At 43.9% G+C, this 27,522-nt stretch overlaps 1 protein-coding gene across 1 annotated transcript in view; it reads left to right on the top strand.

The window, feature by feature from the left end:
• The window catches only part of LOC147710219 (E3 ubiquitin-protein ligase TRIM39-like), a 216,471-nt gene that overhangs the window by 40,172 nt on the left and 148,777 nt on the right, over positions 1-27,522 (top strand). Inside the window, exon 3 of the mRNA XM_086920899.1 lies at positions 22,490-22,720. Coding sequence (XP_086777025.1) covers positions 22,490-22,720 — 231 coding nt within the window. The remainder of the gene's footprint in view (positions 1-22,489; positions 22,721-27,522) is intronic.

Here is a 27,522-nt window from a genome sequence, read left to right as displayed (position 1 = left end):
CTTAGTATTTCATTCGCCCACATGTAAATCCTCCCCACTCCACTTTCTTGCCCATACAACTGTTTCCATGTTGCTTCTGCCCCGCCCTAGGCTCCATGCGGCTTCACACCTGTTATACTTCATTCTCCAACTGCACCCTGTGTTATTACTGCTTAAAAAATGCTTTTGTGCTACACTTTTTTTATTTACTAATCCAACTTGAGTAGTAAATAAAAAGAAAAAACAGCAAAGCAATTGTGAGACCGACTGGCTTTGTCAATGCCTGTCCTTCTTGCAGTTGTTTCTGGATGTGAAGGCGGGGTTGTATAGTGCTTTCCTCACCCTCAAGTTCTCGCGCAAGCAGCTACTCAGTTTGTGGTGCATGGGGGGGCCTGAGAGGCGTGAGTTTGGTGCTGTGCGTGAGGTTAGGAGGTGCCTCACGCCCTAGTGGTTTGAACCAGCAGTTCTGCTGGAGTTTGAGAGAGGAGCGCGGTTGTGTCACACCAGGACATCTTGTGTCCAGCGAGAGAGCCACCCTGTGTCAGGAACAGCCAGGGCTCAGTGGTGACGCAGTGGTAGACTGTGCACAGGGCATGGGTGCCATAGAGTGCAGGAGGGCAGAGAGTCCATCATAGCTCAGTGAAAGTGGGAAACGTCGCAGAGTGGGCGTTTTATTTTGTTCTGCTTTAGAATATGCTGTAGAACCTTGCATGGCCATTCTGTGGTTATACTGAATAAGCAGCTACCTATGTTATGCCATCTATTAATGTAATAACTGCACTTTCACAATTGCTTTATTAACCTTCCTGCTTTCTCAAATTTTCTTGAAAATGCATGATTTTCTTCTTTTTTTCCAAAATTTTCTTGGGGGGGGGGGTAGCCCCCACGAACCCCCCTTTTGGGGTTCGGGCTCGCTCGCTGCGCTCGCTCGCTACGGTGCTGTATGCAAATCACTTTGTGCCCCACCACTTTGAAATGTCACCCACCGCCCCGGCCTTCAAGGTATAAATATGCCCACACTTGCCCTAGCAAACACACAGTGGTTTGGAATAGTTCGACTATCTACTTGCCCGACGCATCCTGCGACAGCAAGTGCCGAAGGAAGCCGACCCTCCAGCAGACGCTCTGAGAGAGACGCTGTCTTTTCTCCTGCCGAGAAATCCAGCTCCATTGTTTCCAAGCTACCCTTGCGGGTTGTTGGGAAATTGAGACCTGAGCCTGACCTTCTTCATTCCAAATCAAGGTACGGAGCTGATTAGACCCTAAGAGAAATCTTGGATAGATTCTTGGCAAAAATTATACTAAACTTAAGCTACACCTCACTTACTTTTTCCCTCGCACTAGACGTAGGTTAGGTACATCGGGGTAGGCGTATTTTAGAAGCACCAGTTGAGTACTTTTAGTCTTTATTTATTAATGTATGTATTCTATGTATTTTATGGCTTAAAATGCATACCATGCTTTTACAGTATTACTTTATAATACTCTTCGTACTGTACGCATTGTACTTTGCAACCAGTATTACGATTGTAGCAGTTCATTTCTTCTGCACGAGAAAAAAGACTGTTCAATAAATACTTTTTATTGAAAACGCATGTCTCTATTTCTCTGGTGAAACGAAGCATGCACAATTGACTGAGTGAAATATCTATCTATTGTTTCCGCGAGTGTAGAGATATATTTCTTATTCTTGGGAAACAAAGTTGTCATGTTTATGCAGTTGTCAGAAACTAATCCCTTCTTGTGAATTCGAGAAAGTTTCTAGTGACCTCTGAGCTAGCTGGCACTCACAATTAAGTTTAATATATTTGATAGAGACCTAGTCGACATAAGTCCTACGTCAATTCTATAGTATATATTATTCCAATGCGCAGAGCCTATTGGGAATATAGGAACTACAGTACATGGCGCTCAACGTTTGGTAAGGCACTAATTTAACGCTAGATACTAGAGTAACTCAGTCGTGCTTTTCACAGAGACCCCTTTTTCCCGTACAATACTCCAATAGACGTTTGGAGTGGATTAAAGGATAAAAATATCCGCCATAATTAAGTAGGACGAAAAAATCCTATGTATTAGTTTTTGGTTTGTTCAACGTTGAAGGATACAATGTTCCAAAATATTGTGCACCTTATCTTTGTTTCCTTGAAACTTGTTCTGCAAACTTTCATTAAACAATGTCTATTAATGACGACAACAACGAAGCCGGTGGAGCTGCAGTAAATGCAAACCAACCGGGTTTTGACAACAGGTTTTCAAGAAACCGACGAGGATGCTATAATCATCCCGGAAAACGTACGGAAAGCCATCACTTTAAAGCTTATAACAAATGGCCTATCATCGAGATGTGGTAGGGGGATATTTGTCATAGAGGCACATTAAATATCGGCAGACAGAGGTATTCTATTCATGGATTGTTTTTCCACAAGCAAATCCAATAACACATTTGTTTCACTTCTACAAAGAAGAGGAAAATCCAGTGGAATACGTTCCTTTTGAGGACATTGAAATTCCACTAACTTACCTAGAGCATCAGCCCTGGTTTAAAGGCGCCCTACAACATCAAAATCACATTACCAGGCTCGGTCCACTAGGTAGAGCAGGAGCAACATGGCCGGTACAAGCCAGCTATACACCACATCCTGACATTAAAAGAATGACAGGACCAGAACTGTTAGCTCAGCTAAAACAATTAATTAAAATACATAGACAATTATTTCAATATGTCATGCGGACTCTAACAGTCCAACCTGCTATAAGGATTCCACAGCACACCCCTCACCAGGGGAACACAAACAAAATTACACCACAGACTATACAATCAGTCATTGGTAAATTACCCGCAAAATGGAAACAAATTCTGTTCTGGCTAGCTCAAAAAATTACAAGAGGCAGTATTTCCTGATAGTACACCTCATGAGAAACACAGGATTCTAACAATCTGGTTACCAATGGGGATCGCACCACACGTGGAGGACTGTGACACTTGGGGTAGAGTCTTTGCTTTAATCTACACAAAAACACATGGTGTCCCGTCTATGGTGGTAATACCAGACGTTCTGAGATAGATTCAAAATTAATACGGTCCAGAACCGGCCTTGAATCTTGGTATGAAATTACTGAAAGATTTCAAACAGGTCTCAGCTATCTTATTAGCTAACATTAAAGGTGAAGCAGCATCAGTGGCAATCCGCCAAAAACTAAAAGAACTTGATGTAACTGAGCAACTGTTGGACCTGGCCTCGTGGCGTGGTTCCCCCCGTTCCTCAGCGCCCCGCTAGCCCAGCCCTGCACCCCGAAACCCCTGGTCATCCCGTTCCCTGTCCGCCCCGCTCCCTACACGACCCTACAAACGGACGACCATCCCCGCATGCTCCTCCCGGTACCGGACGCCCAGAACCTGCATCACCCCACAGGGCCGCCGGCCGCCATTACTCTTCCCGACGTCCCTGGCTCCATAGCCCTTGCCCGACCCCGGTCCTCGCGACACTTAGGCTGCAGACGTGCCATGCCCGGCCGGGGGGTAGAGTGAGAAAGGACCAAAGAGTTTCAATTGCCCCTCCGGCCTCCCCTGGGAGACTGGTTTCTCTCACACCTCTGGCCTTCCCCTGTGGGCTGGTTTCGATCGCACCTCTGGCTTCCCCGAGAGCTGGCTCCAGACCCTGCTGGGCGTCTGGGAATCCCCGGACGCATCTTCAAGAGGATCAAAGGGCCAGCCGCCGGCACACTCTAACGACCAGCCCCGAGCCATGAGATCTCCGCCTGCGAGGGTCTGGACATCAAAGGGCCACTGCGCTATATCAAGGGCCGCCCGAGAACTAGCGGGCAGTTTTATCCTGGACAAGAGAGCCCTGCTGATCTGATCGCGGCTCAACCCTTGGGGAGAAGACTGACTTTGGAACCTATCGAGCCCTGCTGACGCTGGCGCGGCTCATCTTCGTGAAGAAGGAACTAGAACCTCGAGCCCTGCTGACCTCGTCGCGGCTCATCCTTGAAACTCGAAGGATATTCATTGAACACCCTGAGCCCTGCTGACGTCTTCGCGGCTCCTCAAGAACTGACAGACCCTCTGTCCACTCCGGATCGAGCCCTGCTGACCTCGTCGCGGCTCGAGGAGTACTCTAGTCCGGCTGGACCATTGACGCTACCAACACGACCTGGCACGAGAAGGAGTGAGTGGAACAGCCAGTACGACCTCCATCGCCCGTATCCCCCGGTTCGAGGATTGAGAGCTGGGCGCAGGGTACGCTTCGTACTGGCCCAATACTGAGACTGTCCCGCTTCCCTACTCCTTACAACCGAGACTTTACGATCCCTCGATCGCTTGTAAATGCGCGTTCATTTTGCCTAAAACTCTACTGTGTGATAAAGAACTTGGTTACTGAAATCCACGGTGTGGTGTCCGTTCATAAGTGTGGTGTGAGCTCAGTGTGTACGATCTTAGACCCGGAGTCCTCCCCGGCGAGGACCCCGCGTTAGGACTCGGCAGTATTTCTGGGAAAGGTGGGTCACGGGGTGGTCGGGAGAATACATCCTGGCCCCTGGGATCGCCCCTTCCAACAGCAACCATATGAACTTGCCAGAATTATTGAAAAATCCTATGAAGAACTAGGTAGAGATAGTTTGGGTGGAAAACCAGTAAAACCCCAACTAACTGAAAATCCTGAAAAAGTTTTTATCAAAAATTATCTAACTACTCCTAAAAAGAAATGGAAAAATACTAGACAGGCACTTCCTAAAGAAAAGCGCTCTCAATCCAGAGGAAGGTCTCCCCAAAGGGAGCCCTCTGAAAAAAGGTATAACCTCAGAAATAGGGATAATTTGAAAAAACTTGATAGATATCAAGATACTGATACACGTTCCTCTCGTACCTTTCAGACTTCCTCGCAGAAATCCGAAAGAAGAGGACGATCAGAACACAAGGAATAACGCGTGAAGTCCAAAGACGAACAACACGTTCCAAAAAATAAGAAAACTCAATTTACCAAGAAGAAGGTAGCAAGTCTTAAAATCAGACATGCCGAGGATCTTGAGAACCCAACTCAGGAACGGGGAGTGGGCCCAGACAATGCTGGACAGCGCAGTAGAGGTTACCATAGCTCGCAAGGTCGTGAAAGATCATCTGGAGGCAGTAGATCTGAATGAATACATTCAGGTTGAAACTGCCGACACCAGGGTTAGTGTACCCCATAAGTTATATGAAGTAACACTTCGGATAGAGGGGGACATAACTAGAAAAATAAGAGCACTCTTTTGGGAGAAGCTCTCTAAGGGTTATGACATCCTTTTAGCTGAAAAAGACTGGCCACCTAAATTTGTCAGGGAGTGCCCACATGGCGAAGAAATAATTATGCCAGCCTTCTCTAATCATATTCCTATTAAAAAAAAATACACCTATGCCAGAAAATGGGCCGTGGCCCAGGCAGCAGCATTACATACAAATCATGTGGGATGGGATGAGGATTCTCTGCACCATAAAATTCAGTTACAAAATCAACCTACTGCTCAGAGGCAGTATCCAGTAAAGCAGGAAGCTAAAAAACAGGTCGGAGAGATCTTAGATCAACTTGAATACCAAGGGGTGATTGCAACATGCACCTCGTCAATGTCTCCAAACCAGACAATACATATCGTCTAGTTTTGGACTACAGACATCTAAACTCTTGTTGCAAAACCTTTGCAGTACAAAATGCACACAGTGAAGCACTAATGAATAACATTGTGCGTAAAAAATATAAAACTACATTAGATATTTCAAACGGTTTCTTCTGTCAAAACATTGCACCGGAAAGCACGTATCTAACCGCTTTCTCAATAATGGGGACACAGCGACACTTTTGGCATCTCCCCCAAGGATTCAAGAACAGTCCAGGGTTATTTTCAGCCAGAGTAACAGAGTTACTACAAATGTATGATGATGAGGCATTATCTTATGTCGATGACATCTATCTAACAGACGAGGATTTGGACAGCAACTTGAACAAGGTGAACACCATAATACTTTAATTTGTCTCTGAAGGGTACAAATTCAACTTTAAAAAATCAAGAATTGCCCACCTCAACGTCCTATTTTTGGGATACGAACTTTCAAGTGAAGGCAAAAGCCTGGCAGCCAACTTTTTAGAAAAATGTGCGCTGCTCCAACCTCCAAAAACCCTGAAAAACTTAGTCAATTCTAGGATTCCTAAAGTTCGGAAGAACTTACATTCTGAATTACGCAGAAAGGGTTCAACCTCTCTACGAATTAATCAAACCTGATTTCAAACCAACTAATTGGACTCAAAATCACACAGAAATTTTGCATTCAGTGCAAACAGACATGTTAGCAACACCACATTTACAGACACGCGACAATGTACGCAATCTTGTAATCCGAATCATCCCAACGAGATGCGGATTCACATACCTAACCTTTAATGGAGGTGAAAAGGTACCAATAGCTTTCAAATCACACTTGTACACACAAGCTGAAATGAAATTCACTTCAACAGAAAAAATTCTGACAGCGGTTCAAACTGCAGTAGCAAAGGAGAGAGCCCTCGCATAGGGAAACCGCATAAAGGTTAATACGCCTGTACCTGCCTTAGAGGCAGTGACAAAAGCGAGCATTCCAAATGCCAAAGCTTTACATCCAAGACGGATACAATGGGTTAATTCCCTTGCTGCAACAGACGTTGAATACGTTTTTGACTCCTACTTGATGAGACAAGAATTTCTCCAATACGAACAAGAATGTCCTCTGCCCACTGAAATTCTGCCTCTCGAGCATTACGGATGTATCATTTATACAGACGGATCAGCACAACACGCAATTGGGGGGTAAACACTGCGTGCGCGATTGTTAAAGGTCGCTGGTGCGATGGTAAATTCAGACCTATGGTCACAAAAACTCAATCTCTAGGAGACTGTACAGCTCAGCGAGCTGAACTACAGGCTTTCAAGATGGCGCTTAAAAATACTAATCGCGAATTCCCCACACTTATAGTGTGCGATTCGTATTACTGTGTCCAGTCTTATAATGAATATTTGCAGAACTGGGTTCAAAACGGTTTCAAAGACGCAAAAGGTGGCACAATCAAGCATAAAATGCTTTGGGAACAAATAGTTCTTTTACAGAAAGAACTACAAAAGACTCACGTGATTCATACACTGAGTCATCAGCGTGATGGCGTTCACGTTGAAGGGAATTCATTGGCTGATGAAGCCGCGAAGGCAGCTGTGCATACGGCTTCCGTAGCTGCAATCACTCGTTCAAAAACAAAAATAGACGGTGAAACAATGCTAGCTGTCAATGCCACAATGAAAGTCAAAAGTGCTGCATTACCACTGAACTATCCACTCAAATATGCATACATTATTGACGCAAACTCCGTTCCTTTTGCTTGAATCCCTGGACTGGGGTATAGAGTAATTCCAAAAAAGGAACAGAGAGGTGCTTTGATTAAAGAAGCACATATGGGAGAGGGTCTGACACATCAAGGGATCTCAAAATCACTAAGAGAACTAGAAAAGATGTACTGGTGGCCAGGGATGAGTCTCCACATTTACGAATTTGGAATACATTGTGATGTCTGCTACAGAGATCATAGCCTTGAACACCACCAGATACCTGACTACAGTGTAGCCAGCCCAGTACAGACACCATTGTTAGACAGCATTACGCTTTCTACGCGCAGACGTCACCATGGACGAATGCGGGCCCACAACTACTAGGACAAGATGCATTTGGATGTGGCCTCAGCGCTCGGCTGAAGCTCGAACTGTTATAAAAGATTTGCAAGGCTTTATCGGCATATACGCAATCGGCACGCTACATTCTGTCCAGGGTCCTGCGTTTAGCTCTCGAGCTTACAAGGAGGCCATGGCCAGCTTGGGCGTTGCATTGCGGTACTCAAGTCCATTCCATCCTGAGGGAAATTTGGTAGTGGAAAGAAAAAACCGTGACATAAAGCAATCTATAAAAGCTAGGGTATTAGGTTCGGTTGACGGGTGGGTCAAACATCTAATAAGTGTCCAACGTAGTCTTAATAATCTGCCAAGAAATTCTCTGGGTGGAATCACTCAATATGAAATCCTTTTTGGCACTAGAATGTTGGTTGAAGACCTCGATCGTCACACTTCAGTGGTGGAACAAAAACCCTTTGATATCAAAGATCGTTTGGCTGTTTTACAGGACTTAAATGAAAAAAGAAGACGTCTAAGCAACACTAGCAAACAGCCAATGACCACTGAAGAGAAACCACCTGTCCCAGCAAGACCTGTTTGGATTCCAAAGATTGGGGATCTGGTCAGAGAAAAAATAGCGGATAAGAAGGAATTTGGGCCTTCTTACAGAAAACCAGTACCTGTACTAGCAATCCACGGATCAAGAACATTGTTACTGCCGCCCCTTGCTGGGAAAAAAGGAGAACAGGTCTGTATCCATCGACCTGGTCAAACCACATCATCTGGCTGATAATAAGTAGTAGGCCCAGTGGACTCCAAAGATGTAGCAGACGACCAAATCTTGCTACAATCCAAAAGGTTCAAACTGAAAGACTCCTCACCTTTGAAGAATCTGCAGTGCGAAAAGAAGGACTATGCAACAAAGCCATGGAACTTTTGCCTCTTGAGACCCAAATAACAGTTCGTCAAGAAACTCCTGTCTACAATGACATAGCCTCAGACTATACTAATATGACAAGGGATCAAGCAGCTCCAGCGATTTCAAGTAATCCGGATGCAAAACCAACAATTGACAGAACTGCCTCTGGCTATTTCATGAACTTTGATATATTTTCTGAGGACCCCAGTGAGCCCGAAACAACGCCAGCAAATAAAACTTTCAAAGACCGAGTATCAGAACTCTTTCAACAACTTGCAAATACTTATCTGGTTTCACCATGGGTTACATTTTAGATTGTGTTCGGTGTACTTTTCCTCCTACTTTGGCTCATTCTTGTTTTAAGTTTGGAAAATATAGTAAAATGGACACCGCAAGTAAGAACATCAACTTGCTCCTGAAGCCACACAAATCATCTCATCGTGAACAACAAGACCTGTCATTATTGAAAATCACAGCCATTTTTATACCAGGTGGTATAGCATGGGACAGAACTGATTACAACATTTATGGTCCTGTAGAGCTGTTGAAGATTCCACACCAATTTAAGGTTTCTTTGAGTGACTTTGTTTCACACCAGCACATTTTCTGATGATTGGGACTTTGAGACTGTTAACAACATGATGGCAGACTTAGAAATGTCAGCAAAATTGACTAAACATGAATACTTAGAAGGTTCAACAGATTATGAACAAATGAATTGTTTTAATCACTATGGTCATCATTATTTGCACAAATATGCAAACTCTAGAAATGTTTTAACTTATAATCAATGGGACCATTGTCCGAAGCCACCAAAAGGTAGCTCTAAAACATTTTATGAAAAATGTCCATACTTTTCAGGTTTCAATGTCACAAATCCAGAAACTTTTTACTTTAAAAATGTTAAATAGACAGGAATGAAAAGTATGTTGACCAATACTAAGCAAATTTATTCTGCAGCCTTTTATGCTCAATTGTCCACATTAGGTTTTAACTTTTGGAAAGACAACATTGAGACAAAAACTGTCTGGGGCACAAAAGACTGGCAGGTGCAAGGTTTAGAAGCCTTATTCAGAGCCTGCATCATCCCAGAACAAATTATGTTTTTAAATGACACTGTTCAACAGATAAAGACAAAGATTTAAACAAACCATCAATACCTAAACCCACACCTGATAGTAATAGAACTACAGATGAGGAGGTAGACGTAAACTATATTTTACAACAGAACAGAACTAATCCTGATTGGAAAAAATGGTTAATCTGGCCCACAGACACGAATAACTGTCAAGATAGATTCCTGAACAAAACACAAGGGTTTACAGTAATTGGGCCAGATCCAAGATATATCCAGAGACAACATCCAGGGATAATAACCACTTACAGTGTAGGAAAACTCTGCCTCGAGTGGCTACAGAAAATACACTTCCTGATATAAAACAACACTTAACTTTACTTAAAGATGGCGTTGATTTAAGAGATTTCTTACTAGGACCTCATAAACCACGTCATAAATGTTTCATATACGCCGGTATATACGCTGCTTATAATGAAGCATGGAAAATCACGCAAATGGAAACTACAGAGCGAATACAGGAGATTGGGGAAAAGGAAGTATTTCTTAGTGGTTCACAATGTAACAGCGCACTATGTCGTTAGTGTGTCAGCTAGGGTTACTTGTTGTATGCAAGTATTGTTTCCTAAAACGAAGACAGACGGAGAGTCGCCGCTATGGCCTTCACTGAACATCTCTTCTATTCGAATTGATACTTTAAGCAGAATGAAAGCCATTCTTTTACAAAAAACTGTGCCATGGACCTTGTCCAAAGAGACGTATGATCTGCAAGTTGCAAGGTCCTCTGCAGAGATACATAACCTTTTATCATCAAATTGTCCAATACATTTCGCAGAAATGTTAGGTCGTATCTTAAACATGTCTGATACCAGTGGCATCGCACATGTATTTAAGACACTTTTTTCGGGACTGTTAGCCAACGTTTGAAGCAGTCCTCGGCATTTTTCCAAATTTCGTGCACTCTATGTTCGGCGGCCTGCCTGTCATTTTGGGACTCGTAGCAGGGATCTTATGTTTATTTCACCTGCTCCGTTATGGCAAATCCGGCCACCAGCGATACCCAAGTCAGCAGAGTAGAAAGCGCACCAGGCGATGAGGTATGGTGACAGAATAACACAGATTCTTGGTTTGGCTCGTTTGAGAGATCTGAATACCATGTGGTTCCTATTGTTCAGACCAATCTGGCAAGATTGCATCTTATCTGTTCTACGATGCCTGCTTTGTGGAGAGGAATGCATGTTAGATATCTGTCTGACACTCCCATCAGCACTGCCAATGGATGTTGACGCAATACTGGGTCCGGTAACGGCTCATGTGTTGTGTTGCCCCCAACGGCGACCAATCCTGATGACAGCATTCATTGAGATCTCACCGGCAAATCCAACTGGAGGTGAGATACGCGGACCAACAGGCACACAGGTACCATCGCTATGAACATTGCTAATGCGACTGACGCTGACGGCGATGCTTCACATCTGTGTACAATTGATCTACTTAATGAAGTGGTTGAACTCTCATCTACTGTGGTAGACGACTTCTTTGCCAGCCTTGATGATGATGATTTAATGTTTTCTCCTAACACTGAGAATAACTTTTGAAAGTTGCACACAGCATTCTCTCAGCTGAAAATATGACCTTCGCCTTTTCAAAACAAATCTTCTAACTTCGGAATTATATTTTCTACTATTTGATTTGACTTTTTCCAACATTGAACTTTTCTTTTTGGCACAAAGTAATCTGCTTAAAGTAGAACTATTCTTAGAAAACAAGAATTCTTTGAATACTTCTTAGAAACAAAAACTGAAACAGTTTATATATTCTGCTATGGGATGGTCTTGACTTTTTCTTCTGTAACTAAGAGCCATTTCATAAATGTAATTTTCGTGATTCATTCGGTTAGCATTATATATCATATGCTTTCAGTGAAATCATTGCCTTTAAATGCGTACTATACAAGTGCTCATTTTTTCCGTGTACAACAATTTCAAATGCATTTTATATGAATTTTTGGGGGTTGTATACACATGCTCTAGATTATATGTTTTAGTGCTTGAGCTTAGATGAATATGATAACGTGGAGTGGGTGTTGTGTAGCATTTTAGGACCCTATTGTAATTTTCCAGATTCATGCCCTTATCTATATCTATTCATATCTATACTAATATAATAAAGAGAGAGCCCAAACCTTTGAGGCGGGTAATCTCAGGAACCACAGCACCAATCACAACACCCAATACAGTGTTGGAAAGGGCAGTTGCAGCAGAAGGACATAGGCTATGCAGACGCCCACCATATACATTTAAAAGGTAAAAGAACCGTGCCAGCAAAGTAGTCCCTTGTGGGCGTGTCTGCGTTGTGCTGTGGGCGTGTGCTGTGGGCGTGACAAACGCTGGGGGCGTGTGGTACGTTTTGCCTTTCATGCCATGTCTCATATGCTGTGGGCGTGTGCGGGGCGCGGGATTACGGAAAAAAGTGAGCGTTGTGCCCAATATTTAATTGTTTTTTCTTCCCAGGTTCTGTACATTCCAGCTCCGGGTGTCCACCCTGCTCCCTTCAAATACCCCTGCACCCCATAATCATAACCCACCCTTACTCCTTAAAATACCCCAACTCCCTTAAACACTAACCCTTCTTAACCCTATAACTATACCCTGTACCCAAAAACCCAAACCTATCCCTAAACCCTAAAAATCCCCCTGTACCCCAAAACCCAAACCTAGCCCTGAACCCTCTAAATACCCCTGTACCTCAAAACCCAAACCTACCCCTGAACCCTAAAAATACCCCTACCCCAAAACCCAAACCTAGCCCTGACCCCTAAAATACCCCTGTACCCAAAAACTCAAACCTAGCCCTGAACCCTTAAAATACGCCTGTACCCCAAACCTACCCCTGACCCCTAAAAATACCCCTGTACCCCAAAACCCACACCTAGCCCTGAACCATAAAAATAACCCTGTACCCCAAAACCCAAACCTACCCCTGAACCCTAAAATACCCCTGTACCCCAAAACCCAAACCTAGCCCTGAACCCTAAAAATACTCCTGTATCCCAAAACCCAAACCTAACCCTGAACCCTAAAAATACCCCTGTACCCCAAACCTACCACTGAACCCTAAAAATAGCCCTATACCCCAAAACCCAAACCTAGCCCTGAACCTTAAAAATACCCCTGTACCCCAAAACCCATACCTATCCCTAAACCCTAAAACTACCCCTGTACCCCATAACCCAAAACTATATATGAACCCTTAAAATACCCAAACACCCCAAAACATATACCTCAGTACCCCAAAACATATACCCCTATACCCATACTTACCTTATCCAAACATTAAAAAAACCATGCTTTTACCATTCATGCATTTACAACGAATTTCGTTGTAAATGTATGCGTGGTAAAAGCATATAAACTGTAATGCCATGCGTTATAATGGCATTGCGGAGTCATGGTACTTTCGTAATGAAAGTATGCAGAGTGTTGGTATGCGGAAAGAAAGTTGCGGAATAATGGGTGTTTACCCTCCCCCGGTAAATACATTGGTGGCACGGCAGCCCACATCTCCAGCAACATACTCATATTTTTTCACCACCGATTTGAAAAATGCACAGGTCTCTCTCATTGATGGCCAGCACCGACATACACTTTTAGACACACCTCCCGCCACAAGTTCTAGAATTGCGAACTTTAGAGCTGGGGAGCTACATTCGAATCTCTGCATCAGTTCAACATCCTGTGATTCCAGGCAAATCGCTTTGTCTCCCCGTGCCTACCACAAATGAATGTGTTCTTCTGTAATGTAAATTGTGTTCATGCCATGTTGTCGAGTTCGCGCTATATAATATTGCAAGAAAAAATAAAGTAGGGAAACTCGAGTTCACACACTACTGAACGCGCACTCTTAAGTGCATCAGCAGTGCACTGTGAATCGGAGCGTTTCACAGGCCTGTCACAGATAAGAAATGCTATCAAAACAAAATCCTACAAAACAGTATACTACTGGCCGGCAGCAATTCATACCCGGACAACGTCGGGATGGGCTGCTAGTATAGGTATAAATCACCATATCCTTATATAGGCATTGAAATCAATACCATATTTAGACAAAGTGCATGCAGTCCAAATACGGCAGGGCTACTTCCACTAGTTCCGAAAATCCACAACGATTTCTTGGAAAACTCGCGTTCAGCAGCTAGGGACTTCCCCTTGCTTGAATATTGATTTGTCCAAGAACCCATGGAGTTTTCAAAGAACAGACTCTTTGATGACATTATTATGTCCAACTTTACGTCAAACTCGGCACCTTCAAGGTATAAATATGCCCATGCTTGCCCTGGCAAACACACAGTGGTTTGGAGCAGTTTGACTATCTACTTGCCCGACTCATCCTGCTACAGCAAGTGCGAAGGAAGCCGACCCTCCAGCAGACGCACTGAGAGAGACGCTGTCTTTTCTCCTGCTGAGAAATCCAGCTCCAGTGTTTCCAAGCTACCCTTGCGGGTTGTTGGGAAATCGAGTCCTGAGCCTGACCTTCTTCATTCCAAATCAAGGTACGGAGCTGATTGGACCCTAAGAAAAATCTTGGATAGATTCTTGGCAAAAAGAATACTAAACTTAAGCTACGCCTCACTTACTTCTTCCCTCGTACTAGACTTAGGTTAGGTACATAGGGGTAGGCGTATTTTAGAAGCACCAGTTGAGTACTTTTAGTCTTTATTTATTAATGTATGTATTCTATGTATTTTATGGCTTAGAAACTATACAATGCTTTTACAGTATTACTTTATAATACTCTTTGTACTGTACGCATTGTACTTTGCAACGATTATTACAATTGTAGCAGTTCATTTCTTCTGTACGAGAAAGAAGACTGTTCAATAAATACTTTTTTATTGAAAACGCCCGTCTCTCTATTTCTCTGCACCTCTGGTGAAACGAAGCATGCACGATTGACTGAGTGAAATATCTCTCTATTGTTTCCGCGACTCTAGAGATATATTTCTTATTCTTGGGAAACAAAGTTGTCATGTTTATGCGGTTGTCAGAAACTAATCCCTTCTTGTGAATTTGAGAACGTTTCTAGTGACCTCTGAGCTAGCTGGCACTCACAATTAAGTTTAATATATTTGATAGAGACCTAGTCGACATAAGTCCTATGTCAATTCTATAGTATATACTAGCAGCCCGTCCCGAAGTTGTCCGGGTATGAATTGCTGCCGGCCAGTAGTATATTGTTTTGTAGGATTTTGTTTTGATAGCATTTCTTATCTGTGACAGGCCTGTGAAACGCTCCGATTCACAGTGCACTGCTGATGCACTTAAGAGTGCGCGTTTAGTAGTGTGTGAACTGGAGTTTCCCTACTTTATTTTTCCTTGCAATATTATATAGCGCAAACTCGACAACATGGCATGAGCACAATTTACATTACAGAAGAACGCAATTCATTTGTTGTAGGCAACTTTCTTTCCACATACCATAACTCCGCATACTTTCATTACGAAAGTACCATGACTCCGCAATGCCATTATAACGCATGGCATTACATTCTATATACGCTTTTACCACGCATACATTTATCCCACGAAATTCGTTGTAAATGCATGAATGGTAAAAGCATGTTTTTTTAATGTTTGGATAAGGTAAGTATGGGTATAGGGGTATATGTTTTGGTGTACTGAGGTATATGTTTTGGGGTGTTTGGGTATTTAAAGGGTTCAGATATAGTTTTGGGTTATGGGGTACAGGGGTAGTTTTAGGGTTTAGGGATAGGTATGGGTTTTGGGGTACAGGGCTATTTTTAAGGTTCAGGGCTAGGTTTGGGTTTTGGGGTATAGGGCTATTTTTAGGGTTCAGGGGTAGGTTTGGGGTACAGGGGTATTTTTAGGGTTCAGGGCTAGGTTTGGGTTTTGGGGTACAGGAGTATTTTTAGGGTTCAGGGCTAGGTTTGGGTTTTGGGGTACAGGGGTATTTTAGGGTTCAGGGGTAGGTTTGGGTTTTGGGGTACAGGGTTATTTTTATGGTTCAGGGCTAGGTGTGGGTTTTGGGGTACAGGGGTATTTTTAGGGTTCAGGGGTAGGTTTGGGGTACAGGGGTATTTTAAGGGTTCAGGGCTAGGTTTGGGTTTTTGGGTACAGGGGTATTTTAGGGTTCAGGGCTAGGTTTGGGTTTTGGGGTACAGGGGTATTTTTAGGGTTCAGGGGTACGTTTGGGTTTTGAGGTACAGGGGTATTTTAGGGTTCAGGGGTAGGTTTGGGTTTTGGGGTACAGGGTTATTTTTATGGTTCAGGGCTAGGTGTGGGTTTTGGGGTACAGGGATATTTTTAGGGTTCAGGGGTAGGTTTGGGGTACAGGGGTATTGTAAGGGTTCAGGGCTAGGTTTGGGTTTTGGGGTACAGGGGTATTTTTAGGGTTCAGGGGTAGGTTTGGGTTTTGAGGTACAGGGGTATTCATAGGGTTCAGGGCTAGGTTTGGGTTTTGGGGTACAGGGGTATTTTTAGGGTTTAGGGATAGGTTTGGGTTTTTGGGTACAGGGTATTGATATAGGGTTAAGAAGGGTTAGTGTTTAGGGGAGTTGGGGTATTTTAAGGAGTAAGGGTGGGTTATGATTATTGGTGCAGGGGTATTTAAAGGGAGCAGGGTGGACACCCGGAGCTGGAATGTACAGAACCTGGGAAGAAAAAACTGTTAAATATTGGGCACAACGCTCTGTTTTTTTCCGTAATCCCGCGCCCGCACACGCCCACAGCACACGATATGAGACATGGCATGAAAGGCAGAACGTACCACACGCCCCCAGCGTTTGTCACGCCCCCAGCACACGCCATGAATGGTTAAAGCATGTTTTTTTAAATGTTTGGATAAGGTAAGTATGGGTATAGGGGTATATGTTTTGGGGTACTGAGGTATATGTTTTGGGGTGTTTGGGTATTTTAAGGGTTCAGATATAGTTTTGGGTTATGGGGTACAGGGGTAGTTTTAGGGTTTAGGGATAGGTATGGGTTTTGGGGTACAGGGGTATTTTTAAGGTTCAGGGCTAGGTTTGGGTTTTGGGGTATAGGGCTATTTTTAGGGTTCAGGGGTAGGTTTGGGGTACAGGGGTATTTTAAGGGTTCAGGGCTAGGTTTGGGTTTTGGGGTACAGGAGTATTTTTAGGGTTCAGGGCTAGGTTTGGGTTTTGGGGTACAGGGGTATTTTAGGGTTCAGGGGTAGGTTTGGGTTTTGGGGTACATGGTTATTTTTATGGTTCAGGGCTAGGTTTGGGTTTTGGGATACAGGGGTATTTTTAGGGTTATGGGGTAGGTTTGGGGTACAGGGGTATTTTAAGCGTTCAGTGCTAGGTTTGGGTTTTTGGGTACAGGGGTATTTTAGGGTTCAGGGCTAGGTTTGGGTTTTGGGGTACAGGGGTATTTTTAGGGTTCAGGGGTAGGTTTGGGTTTTGAGGTACAGGGGTATTTATAGGGTTCAGGGCTAGGTTTGGGTTTTGGGGTACAGGGGTATTTTTAGGGTTTAGGGATAAGTTTGGGTTTTTGGGTACAGGGTATATTTATAGGGTTAAGATGGGTTAGTGTTTAAGGGAGTTGGGGTATTTTAAGGAGTAAGGGTGGGTTATGATTATGGGGTGCAGGGGTATTTAAAGGGAGCAGGGTGGACACCCGGAGCTGGAATGTACAGAACCTGGGAAGAAAAACAATTAAATATTGGGCACAACGCTCACTTTTTTTTCCGTAATCCCGCTCCCCGCACACGCCCACAGCATATGAGACATGGCATGAAAGGCAGAACGTACCACACGCCCCCAGCGTTTGTCACGCCCCCAGCACACGCCCACAAGGGACTACTTTGCTGGCACGGTTCTTTTACCTTCTGAATGTATATGGTGGGCGTCTGCATAGCCTATGTCCTTCTGCTGCAACTGCCCTTTCCAACACTGTATTGGGTGTTGTAATTGGTGCTGTGGTTCCTGAGATTACCCGCCTCAAAGGTTTGGGCTCCCTCTTTATTATATTAGTATAGAATATTCCAATGCGCAGAGCCTATTGGGAATATAGGAACTACACTACACTAGCACCTCCCCAGACAGGCTATAGTGTATTGGGGCAGGGAGGGCTGCATTCAGTGAATGCTTTCCAGACACTGCCTGGGGCACACAAGGTGCTCCATGCATAGTCCAGTCCAAACCGGTTGCTGGGGCACACAGCCCCTGCTCTGGCGCGAAACTGGACAAAGGAAAGGGGGTGTAGCCACTCCCTCTCCTGGTCCACCCATAGGAGGGACCTAGTCAGGTAGTCCAGCCCACAAACTTAGTATAAGTATAGGAGCTGTGTCCCTAGGACTTTAGATTACCCTGGACGAATCTTTGCAAGACATATCCTGCACCTTCGACGTTCCATTTCGACTGGAAGACGGAAGACGGAAGACGGAAGACATCTCCCTTGTGGTCAAGGAGTGACCACCTTTGCAAACAGGCACCAACAGCAACTTTGCCGGTCTGCATTTTCGAGGCTCCCGCCATATCCCGAAGAATCTGCAACACAGGACACAGACTTCCAGACATCTCTGACTCGACCCTCATCCACAGCAAAGCTGGGACACGTGGCGGACAAGAGAGAGGTGGGACCGGAACTCCTGGACATCCTGCATTTTGCTAACTGCATCGACTCCCGAGGTATCTCGCAGTTGTTCATTGGGGTACGAGAAGCCCCAGCCCCGAGCACCATTTGCACCGAAGCACAGGCCCCCACACTCCATGAGTGTCCCGTGGGCCCGCTTTTGCATTTGAGCTCAATGCGTCTTCCCGGTTCCTTGCCCGTTGGCTAGTGAGCCCCCTGAAGACTTTCCTTTACAACAAACTTGCTTTCCTGGTTGCTCCAGGCTTGCTCCAGCTTCCCTGCAAAGGAGAAGCGCCACAGACCTTGCTGCTCTGCAACAGAGCCAATCTCGACATCCTGCGTGGGTTGCGGTTGCCAAGGCTTGTTGGGTCGAATCTGGATACCGACACTGCAGTCAACTAGATCCGTTGTGTGGGACAGCTTGAATCCAGCGCTTGGTCATCGTCTATGCCTCATGGACCTCGTGGCTGAAGAGACAAACTCACCTTCTTCACCTGAAATCACCCCACATCGCCTGGTTCCTTCCTGGTACCTTCCGGGTCACTGGCTAGTGACCCAGACTCTGTCCCCTCTGCTTTCAGGTTCTTCAGATCTTCGATCCACCCTTGGTTCCACCCGGACACTTTTCCTCTGGTGCAGCACTTCTTTGCAGCTCTCCATTGAAAACGACGACGAAACCCGACACCAAAAGTCACCTATGCACCCGGCTTCCCTGGGTGAGGTAACACGAGTACTCCGGTGCTCCCGTGGGTCTTGACTCTCGAAGTGTCCTAGTTTAAAAGGGTTCCATCCTAGTCCATCCGCAAGTGTCCTTAAATTGTACTTTTGTAACTTCTTCGTTTCCCATAGAAAGTCAACTGTAACCCGCGGCTGTGTTTAGACACTGCACGCGTCTCCCATGGGCCTCCTACTTCCTAACCTTTGGTTGTTTAGAGTAGCCCCAGTGATTCCACAGGCCCCAGGCCTGCTTTCTATTTTTCACGTGGTTTTTATACCACTATTTTAGTATATGGTTTGTGAGGCCCCTAGGGCATAACTGTATTTGTGCACCTTATTGTATGCTAATTCAGAATCTTGCAATGTACTTTGACCTCTGACATCATAGAGAGAGCAGAGGGGTTGTGTTTAGATTACATACATATATATTTGCTATATATAGCGCCAGGAAACCCATGGTGTCAGTGCGCTCTATAAGCACCCCTAAATAGAAATAGAAATAGAAATACCTTGTGTGGTGTCCGTTCATTTGGTACTCAAGGGATTATAATTGGTAAAAAAAACTTGCTTCACATGCTCTCGGCTAACTTCTCACAAGTGTCATTGACATAAACCCCCCCACAGTTTTTGTGAAGTGTTTTTTTGTAAAGTACACTCTTCATTCTGTAGTGGTTGCTACCTCACTTGTCGCTATACCTCCTGATAGTACTAACAGCTGAGTGTCCGTTCATTGCTGTCAAACACTGTGCACCAGATCCTAGCCCTGGACACAAGGCTCAGTTTGAGCATGGCCATACCACGATGAGGGGAGGAGGGTCACAAGTCAGAAAGGAGCTAATTATCTTTTTGGTTGAGGTTGTTTGCCTCTAGTGTCCTGGGGTCTGTCCTACTATGGCTTTGAAACAGGCCAAGGACATCCCTTTCTGCACTTAACTCCAGGTTAGCGAGGTCGAGCAGTCAAAGGCTTCTGAAGAGGTAGAGGGCGGGGCAAGCACTCAGAACCCAACAGTCAAGCAACCGACACGATAATGTTATGTCTAGCGTAGTACTTATTTTTTGTTAGAAATATTGTAAGGTCACAACAAAATAAATACCACCCGGTTCAATAAACATACAAAGATAGAGTTCCACTGTACGTTCCTCGGAATAGCGCAGCAAACCTCTGGGGGCCTCTACCCTCTGTAAGAGTTCCAGTGACTAGCATCCCCGGTATGTCATATGGCATAGGTAATAATCATGTACAGACTCTGGGTCACCCCACTGGCTACTGTGTAGAACAGTTCAGTACCTTTTGCCTCAAAGAGTCACATGAGTAAAAACTATATTGCTCTGACTGCAGGTTTCTCTGCCCTGCTATACCTACTCGATGGTGGCGTGCTTGGAGTACCCATTCCTGTATAGAGGTTTCAGTTGTGCGGAGCTGTAGGGCAGCCTCATTGAAGCCAATGACTGCTAGCCCTAATCACTTTGTCAGGTCTCCACGGTGCCACTTGTCTTTGACAGTTGTGGGCTTCCAGGACAGTTGCTCACAGATGCTCAGTGATAAAAGTTGGTGCTGCAAATCCAAAAATTCGCTTTTCAAGTTCTTTAACAGTCTTTTTTATTTTCTTTCAAGTGATTAGAAATTCATCATTCCATATTTCATAAGTACTGTAATGTACAACGAGCGTAGCCAAAGACAAAGCCAACACGTGTTTCGTCACGGGAACAGTCTCCCAATGACTTCTTCAGGGCAATAGAAACGATTCTGTCACAATTATCTCAATAGCAATCCAGTATATTGTCAGTCTTCATAGGATATTAAGAATACTCAATATTCGTCCCTGTTTACACCTGTTTACACCTGTTTACACCGGACGAATCTAACGTGAAGAAGATGGGAGTACTCTCCCGATACAGTAATATTTTATTCCTTCTGTGAAACCCTTGATTTATGGAGCCTTTCTTGAGTATTCTTAATATAGCCTTATAGCCCGCCGTAGCGGGCTATACCGGCTATTAAAGGCCTGCTGAATCGTTAAAGGCCCGAGCCGAAGGCGAGGGACTTTAACGAGACAGCGGGACTTTAATAGCCGGTATAGCCCTGCTACGAAGGGCTATAAGGCTATTAGAACATTCTGCCACTAGAGGGCAGAATGTTCTAAGAAATTAAACAAAGGGTTCTCGAAGCTCGAGGGGATATAAATCCCCTCGAGCTTCGAGAAGCCTTTGTAGAACATTGGAATGTTGCTCTTCGGGCCTTTACTTGCCCGTAGAAGCAGGGAGCACTCCATTGTCTGCAATGGAGCTCCCAACATTCCAATGTTCTAATATCCTATGAAGACTGACAATATACTGGATTGCTATTGAGATAATTGTGACAGAATTGTTTCTATTGCCCTGAAGAAGTCATTGGGAGACTGTTCCCGTGACGAAACACGTTTTGGCTTTGTCTTTGGCTACGCTCGTTGTACATTACAGTACTTATGAAATATGGAATGATGAATTTCTAATCACTTGAAGAAAACGAGAAAAAAGAAAAATAAAATAAAAAAGACTGTTAAAGAACTTGAAAAGCGAATTTTTGGATTTGGTTTTTCTTCTTTTTTCTTTACAATATACTGTTACTTGTGGAATTTTGCTCGGGGACAATATCTATTTTCTTGTATTCTCTGTTTACAGAGAAACCGTGGGGACGTTAGTGGCCGTTTTTCCCCTGTTCCCTAGAGCCACTGATTTGAGGCAAGATAAAAGTAAGTGGTGTTGCGCAATATCAACCCAGCCACCAATCTATAACTGTTCTGGTTGTCTTAGGCAGTTGCGACTTCCCAGCCCTGATCAGTGATCGTTGATGGTGGGTCTTCTAAGGGCAGTTCTGACGTCAGGCACCGATGACACAATGTTGATTCTTCCTTGAATGGTTTGGTACAGCTCACTATGGGAACTGCTCAGGGAGACTGGGAGACACCACACCACACAGATCGCTCCTGTCCTCTCTCCGACTGGCAGTCAGCTTTCTTTGCGTGTTTCTTAAATGGAGACTATGGTGGGCTTGTCTCTTGGACAGGCTGTACTCTTTTATCTTGTGACACTGTCCTTCCTTCTCTTATCAGGGGGGCTTCTCAGTGCTAGGCAGACCCTTGGCTCTTGCAGCAAGCAGTGCAGACTTCAGGTGATCTTCCCTCACCTCTGGGAGACTGATGTTATGCAGACATTGGTCTTGGACACACGGCAATCCAGGTACCATACAAAGCCCTCCCGTCCTCGGTCAAGAAGAAAGTGGGGTGAATTGGATCCAACTATATTGTACTCATTTTGCAGACAAGGGAACCAGATCCACTCTCTAAAGCTTTGAAACTGGTTCAGTTAGATTCTCTTTCCAATGTCATTTTTTGGATGTCTCTCAGACACAGCCTTTGTGCAAGGTGATGACAATTACAATAGACAGGCCATCCACCCTTCCCCTGGACTCCCACTCTCAGGACGGCTTGTAGGAAGACTTTTTTTTTTTATATCTAACCAGCTTTTCTTTGCTTCTGACAGGAGAAGTTAAGAACTGAGAAGAATAAAATTGAATCGCAGTTTGAAAAACTGCAGCAGCTCCTGAAAGAAAATGTGCAAACACTGCACAGGAGACTGGAGGAAATGGAGAAGAAAATTACCATGGTAGAAAATGCAAATATCACCAAACTGTCCAATCAAATCACATCTCTCAATGCCCTGATAACGGAGATAGAAAAAAAGTGCGAGGAGCCGGCGTGGGAACTCCTGAAGGTGAGATACTGTTTGGTAAATACAACATAAGAAGGAAGTTAAATATTCATATTTTGTGTGCTTTAATAAATGTATGAGTGGAACACATATCATCTCTTTGCTGGTGAATGCACTGTGAACCCACGCACTCTGAGAGCCGCTTGCATTATACATACATGGATATTTTACATTGTCCTACTTGCTGCTAAAAGCTCGATTCTATGTACAAGCAGTGACCTCTTACAGTGTTATATACAAGTTAATTTAACACACCAAGCAATTCCAGTGACAGTACTCAACATATGGAGACCAAGGAGCAAAATGTGAAAAAAGCAGGATAAGAATGGGAAGCATAATGTGAGGAAGCATCTCAGAGAATTGGAAAAGAAACCAATGTCCTCCTTTTCTAAGAAGTTTGAAACCATTTCTGTTCTAAGGTGATTGCTTTTCTCCTGATACAGGTGGCCACTTACTTTCGCATGCACCAATCTCTTGTTAGGGTGAACAGCTATATAACCGGGGATTTGGAATAGGTATTGGCATGCTCACTGGGTTTTTGTTGCCTCAGATAAAGATAGAGATTGCCACAATAAACTCTTTCGTTTGAAGAATAGTGGTATTTGTATAGTATGGGTAACCCTTGATTATATTACAGAGCATGCAAAATGAATGTCCACAAATTGCTGCCCGGCAGCAAAAGAAATTTGATTTATGACTGTATTATCTTGACACCCTAAGCGGCAACCAAATTCCTGACCAGTATGGCTTAGGGTGGGATTGGAGGTATAAACCTCCTTATCCTGGTCATACGCTGCCACTTTAACCCCTTCCACGCTGATGACGAGCTGGGCTCGTCATGGCGTAGCCTCCTCGCACGCTGATGACGAGCCCAGCTCGTCACGTAACATGCGCTTTTAAAAATCTCAGCGTACGAGCGGAATTCCGCCAGCGCACATGAGGTTAACAGTGACGCTCTGCTCAAATAGTTTTAGTTTAGAGCCAAGAAGCTTCCTGAGAAATAGCCGCATGTAAAGGGCATTAGGCGAAAGTGACAGGGAGCATCCCTCCGAGGGTGACAGAGAGCATCCCTCCGAGGGTGAAAGAGAGCATCCCTCTGAGGGTGACAGGAAGTATCCCTCCAAGAGTGACACAGAGCACCTATCCGAGGGTGACAAAGAGCATTCCTCCGAGGGGGACAGAGAGCATCCCTCCGAGGGAGACAAAGAGAATCCCTCTAAGGGTGACAGAGAGCATCCCTCTCTGGTTCGACAGTTAGTTCTGAGTTCTGAAACAGTCTAAGTTGAAGTAGTTGATAATGACCATGACTTGTCAATGTTGGTACAAACATGTAATTTACCAGTTAATCTAAACTCATGTTCAAATGCCATTTTTGCTTCTAGGAAAATGATAGATAGTAAACCTATGTTTCCTGGGTGACCAATTTGGGAATCAAGTTCACCACCAATGTAGCTAAGAGTTTGGAGTATAGTTTTGTGTCAGTGTTGATCAAAAATAGGACCAGTAAGACCCACAATCCAAGGGAGGCTCATCCTTCTTACAAGAAGGACTACTCTTGCCTCCTGCTAGGATGATGGACCCTGACCCGTTGGTATGACCTCAAGACTCATTCTATGATGACCTCCCGTGACCCTCTGATGTAAGCTCTATTGTAAGTACAGGAAGATGACCCATGACCTGTTGATGAACCTCAAACGATCCCATGTGTTTGGGTTATCTGATAATAGAGGTCCTCTACTTGCTACCACCCACTAAGTAAGTAACCCTATTGACTTATAATTTCAATAGACCAGGGTTGTCCAACGAGTAGCTTGTGAGATACTGGTAGCTCTCCAGCTACCTACAAGTAGCTCTCATGTGTGTAGCCCAGGCTACTAAATTAGACGTGTGTGCTTGGTTGAATGAATGTATGTGTACTAAAGTTCTGAAGCGTGTATTTGAAATGAATATGTATTCAGTTTCAGAACTCATGAACTGCTGTTTTGAGGAAAAATAGATTTTGAAAGTATATTTGAAGCTGTTATTTGAGTGATAAATCATGCAGCTTCGGAGAGGCATTTTAATAATATTATTACCATGAGCCGGGGGCATTGCACCTATGGCTGTCATGTATTACTCATGCAGCTTTGGAGAGACGTATTATTAATATTATTACCATGGGCCGGGGGCATTGCACTTATGGCTGTCATGCATTACTCCTGCAGCTTTGGAGGGACGTAATATTACTATGGGCCGGGGGCATTGCACCTATGGCTGTCATGTATTACTCATGCAGCTTTGGAGAGACGTATTATTAATATTATTTCCATGGGCTTAAGGCGTTGCACCTATCGCTGTCATGTATTACTCATGCAGCTTTAAGAAGTCGTATTATTAATACTATTACCCTGGACCGGGGGCATTGCACCTATGGCTGTCATGTATTACTCATGCAGCTTTGGAGAGGCGTATTATTAATACTATTACCCTGGGCCGGGGGCATTGCACCTATGGCTGGCATGTATTACTCATGCAGCTTTGGAGAGACATATTATTAATATTATTACCATGGGCTGGGGGCATTGCACCTATGGCTGTCATGTATTACTCATGCAGCTTTGGAGAGACATATTATTAATATTATTACCATGGGCCGGGGCATTTCCCCTATGACTGTCATGTATTACTCATGCAGCTTTGGAGAGACATATTATTAATAATATTACCATGGGCCGGGGGCATTGCACCTATGGCTGTCATGTATTACTATTGCACCTTTGGAGAGACATATTATTAATATTATTACCATGGGCCGGGGGCATCGCACCTATGGCTGTCATGTATTACTCATGCAGCTTCGGAGAGGTGTATTATTAATATTATTACCATGGGCCAGGGGCATTGCACCTATGGCTGTCAAGTATTACTCATGCAGCTTTGGAGAGATGTATTATTAATATTATTACGATGGGCCGGGAGCATTGCACCTACGGCTCTTATGTATTACTCTTGCGGAGGCATTTCAAATTGCTGGTAATCGTGCATGAAATAACCAGTACTGTAATCTTGTCTGTCGTGGTCACTATTGGAACACAAATAATATTATCTTGGATGCTTTTCTTTTACCATAAGTGGCTCTTATTACAAAAAAAGTTGTAGACCCCATCAATAGACAATACAGCAGTACCTTCAAAGATAGAATTTCAGAGAAACGTGTGAATAACGGGCAATACTTTTTTTATATATAACAAATTCTATGTTTATGAGAAAGATATATATTTTTAACACATTCTGAATCATATGGAATCAAAATCACCATTTACGTCATTGATGGTCATGAATTGCTATAGTAGTCCTATGTTCAATTCTTCCTAAAAGCTCTGATGTCGCAGAGTATTATATCACAAATGCTGGTCTTCTGAGGATGGTTATCAATTCAATTCAAGCAAGCTTTATTCGACAATTGTCATAAAAACACAATACAAACTTTAAATTTAAGATTCATTTCCTGATTTTAAAAATATATCTAAAACATTACACAGTTAAAAGTTCATAATATAAAAGTGCAGATGCAGTAATTTCATAATAAATACAATACAATAGCAGAATAAAAGAAAAACCATGTCTGGTCCAATCAACCGCTAATCATTTTGCTCCTTAGAGGCCAAGACTATCCAAGAAACGTTGCCACTGATATGTAAACAAAGGGAATCGTACTTGTGCGTATAATTCTAACTGCTAACATACCACTCCTAGTACCTAGAAGCTGGCACATGGGTCGCAGCCATACCCTACGCGGGGCAGAGTATGCTGGACATCCAAATAATAAGTGAGTAACTGACTCCAGAGTTTCAGGGCAACATAGACAAGTGGCCGTTCCACCTTGGGTCCACCTCGATGTGAATGCTCTAACAGGCAAGCTTCCAATTCTAAGCTGAAAATAGAGCTTTCTATCAAGTGGCTTGGTTATGTCGTCCTAATAGGCTTCAAGTTCAGTTACATCTTTAAATTCTAAAAAAATACTGGTAAGTGAAAGTAGGGCACTTGTCCTAAAAGTCTTAAAAGCAATCATCTCCCAATATTTGTCCTTAAGGACCCTTTTAGATGGAAAACTAGCATTAATCGGATCCTCTCAGAGTGCTTGCATTCCTAATTCTTCTAGAAGGGCCCTTATGCCAGATAACCATTTGATTTTATGAAAAGTGTCACACCTCATAATATCCATAAGGCCTGTGGCGTATACTCTTAATTCTGGGGTTATCTACAGGCTCCTCCAGTATAGTACCGGACGCAAATTAGCAATCAAATTAATTGGTCTCATTCCTAGATCATAAAAGAGGGGACACATGGGAGTACTCTGGGGTAAATTAATAAGATTGCGCAGGAACTTATTCTCAGATACAGACATGTTTGCTAGGTTCCCAAATCCCCAGATCTCCACACCATAATGGGCTGAGCTAACCACCTTTGCGTCGTAGACACGGAGGGCTGGGGTAATTGGCTTGGTAAATGATTTAACATGCTCAGTAAACAAAGCTCCAGCCAATTGGCGATGTTTGAGCGTGGCCAGCTCTGTCGGCTGGTTCCAGTGCAAATCGTGTGGGATATTTACACCCAGGTAACTAAATGCCATCACCTGCTCAACGGTAAGTTATTCATAAAATTGTTTCCCTTAAAAGTTTTGTGCCGGTTAAAAGCCATAAATTTGGATTTTAGCACATTTACTTCAAGACCTCGAGTGGTACAGAATTCTTCAAAAATGGCTAGTGCTTTCTGCAATCCACTTGGGGTCTTTGATATAATTACGGTGTCATCTGCAAACATTA

The sequence above is a fragment of the Lissotriton vulgaris genome, chromosome 5 (genome assembly GCF_964263255.1).
Source record: "Lissotriton vulgaris chromosome 5, aLisVul1.2, whole genome shotgun sequence".
Classification (NCBI taxonomy): Eukaryota; Metazoa; Chordata; class Amphibia; order Caudata; family Salamandridae; genus Lissotriton; species Lissotriton vulgaris.
The sequence above is the reverse complement of the archived record's forward strand: the minus strand, read 5'-3'. Positions and strand labels throughout refer to the sequence as shown.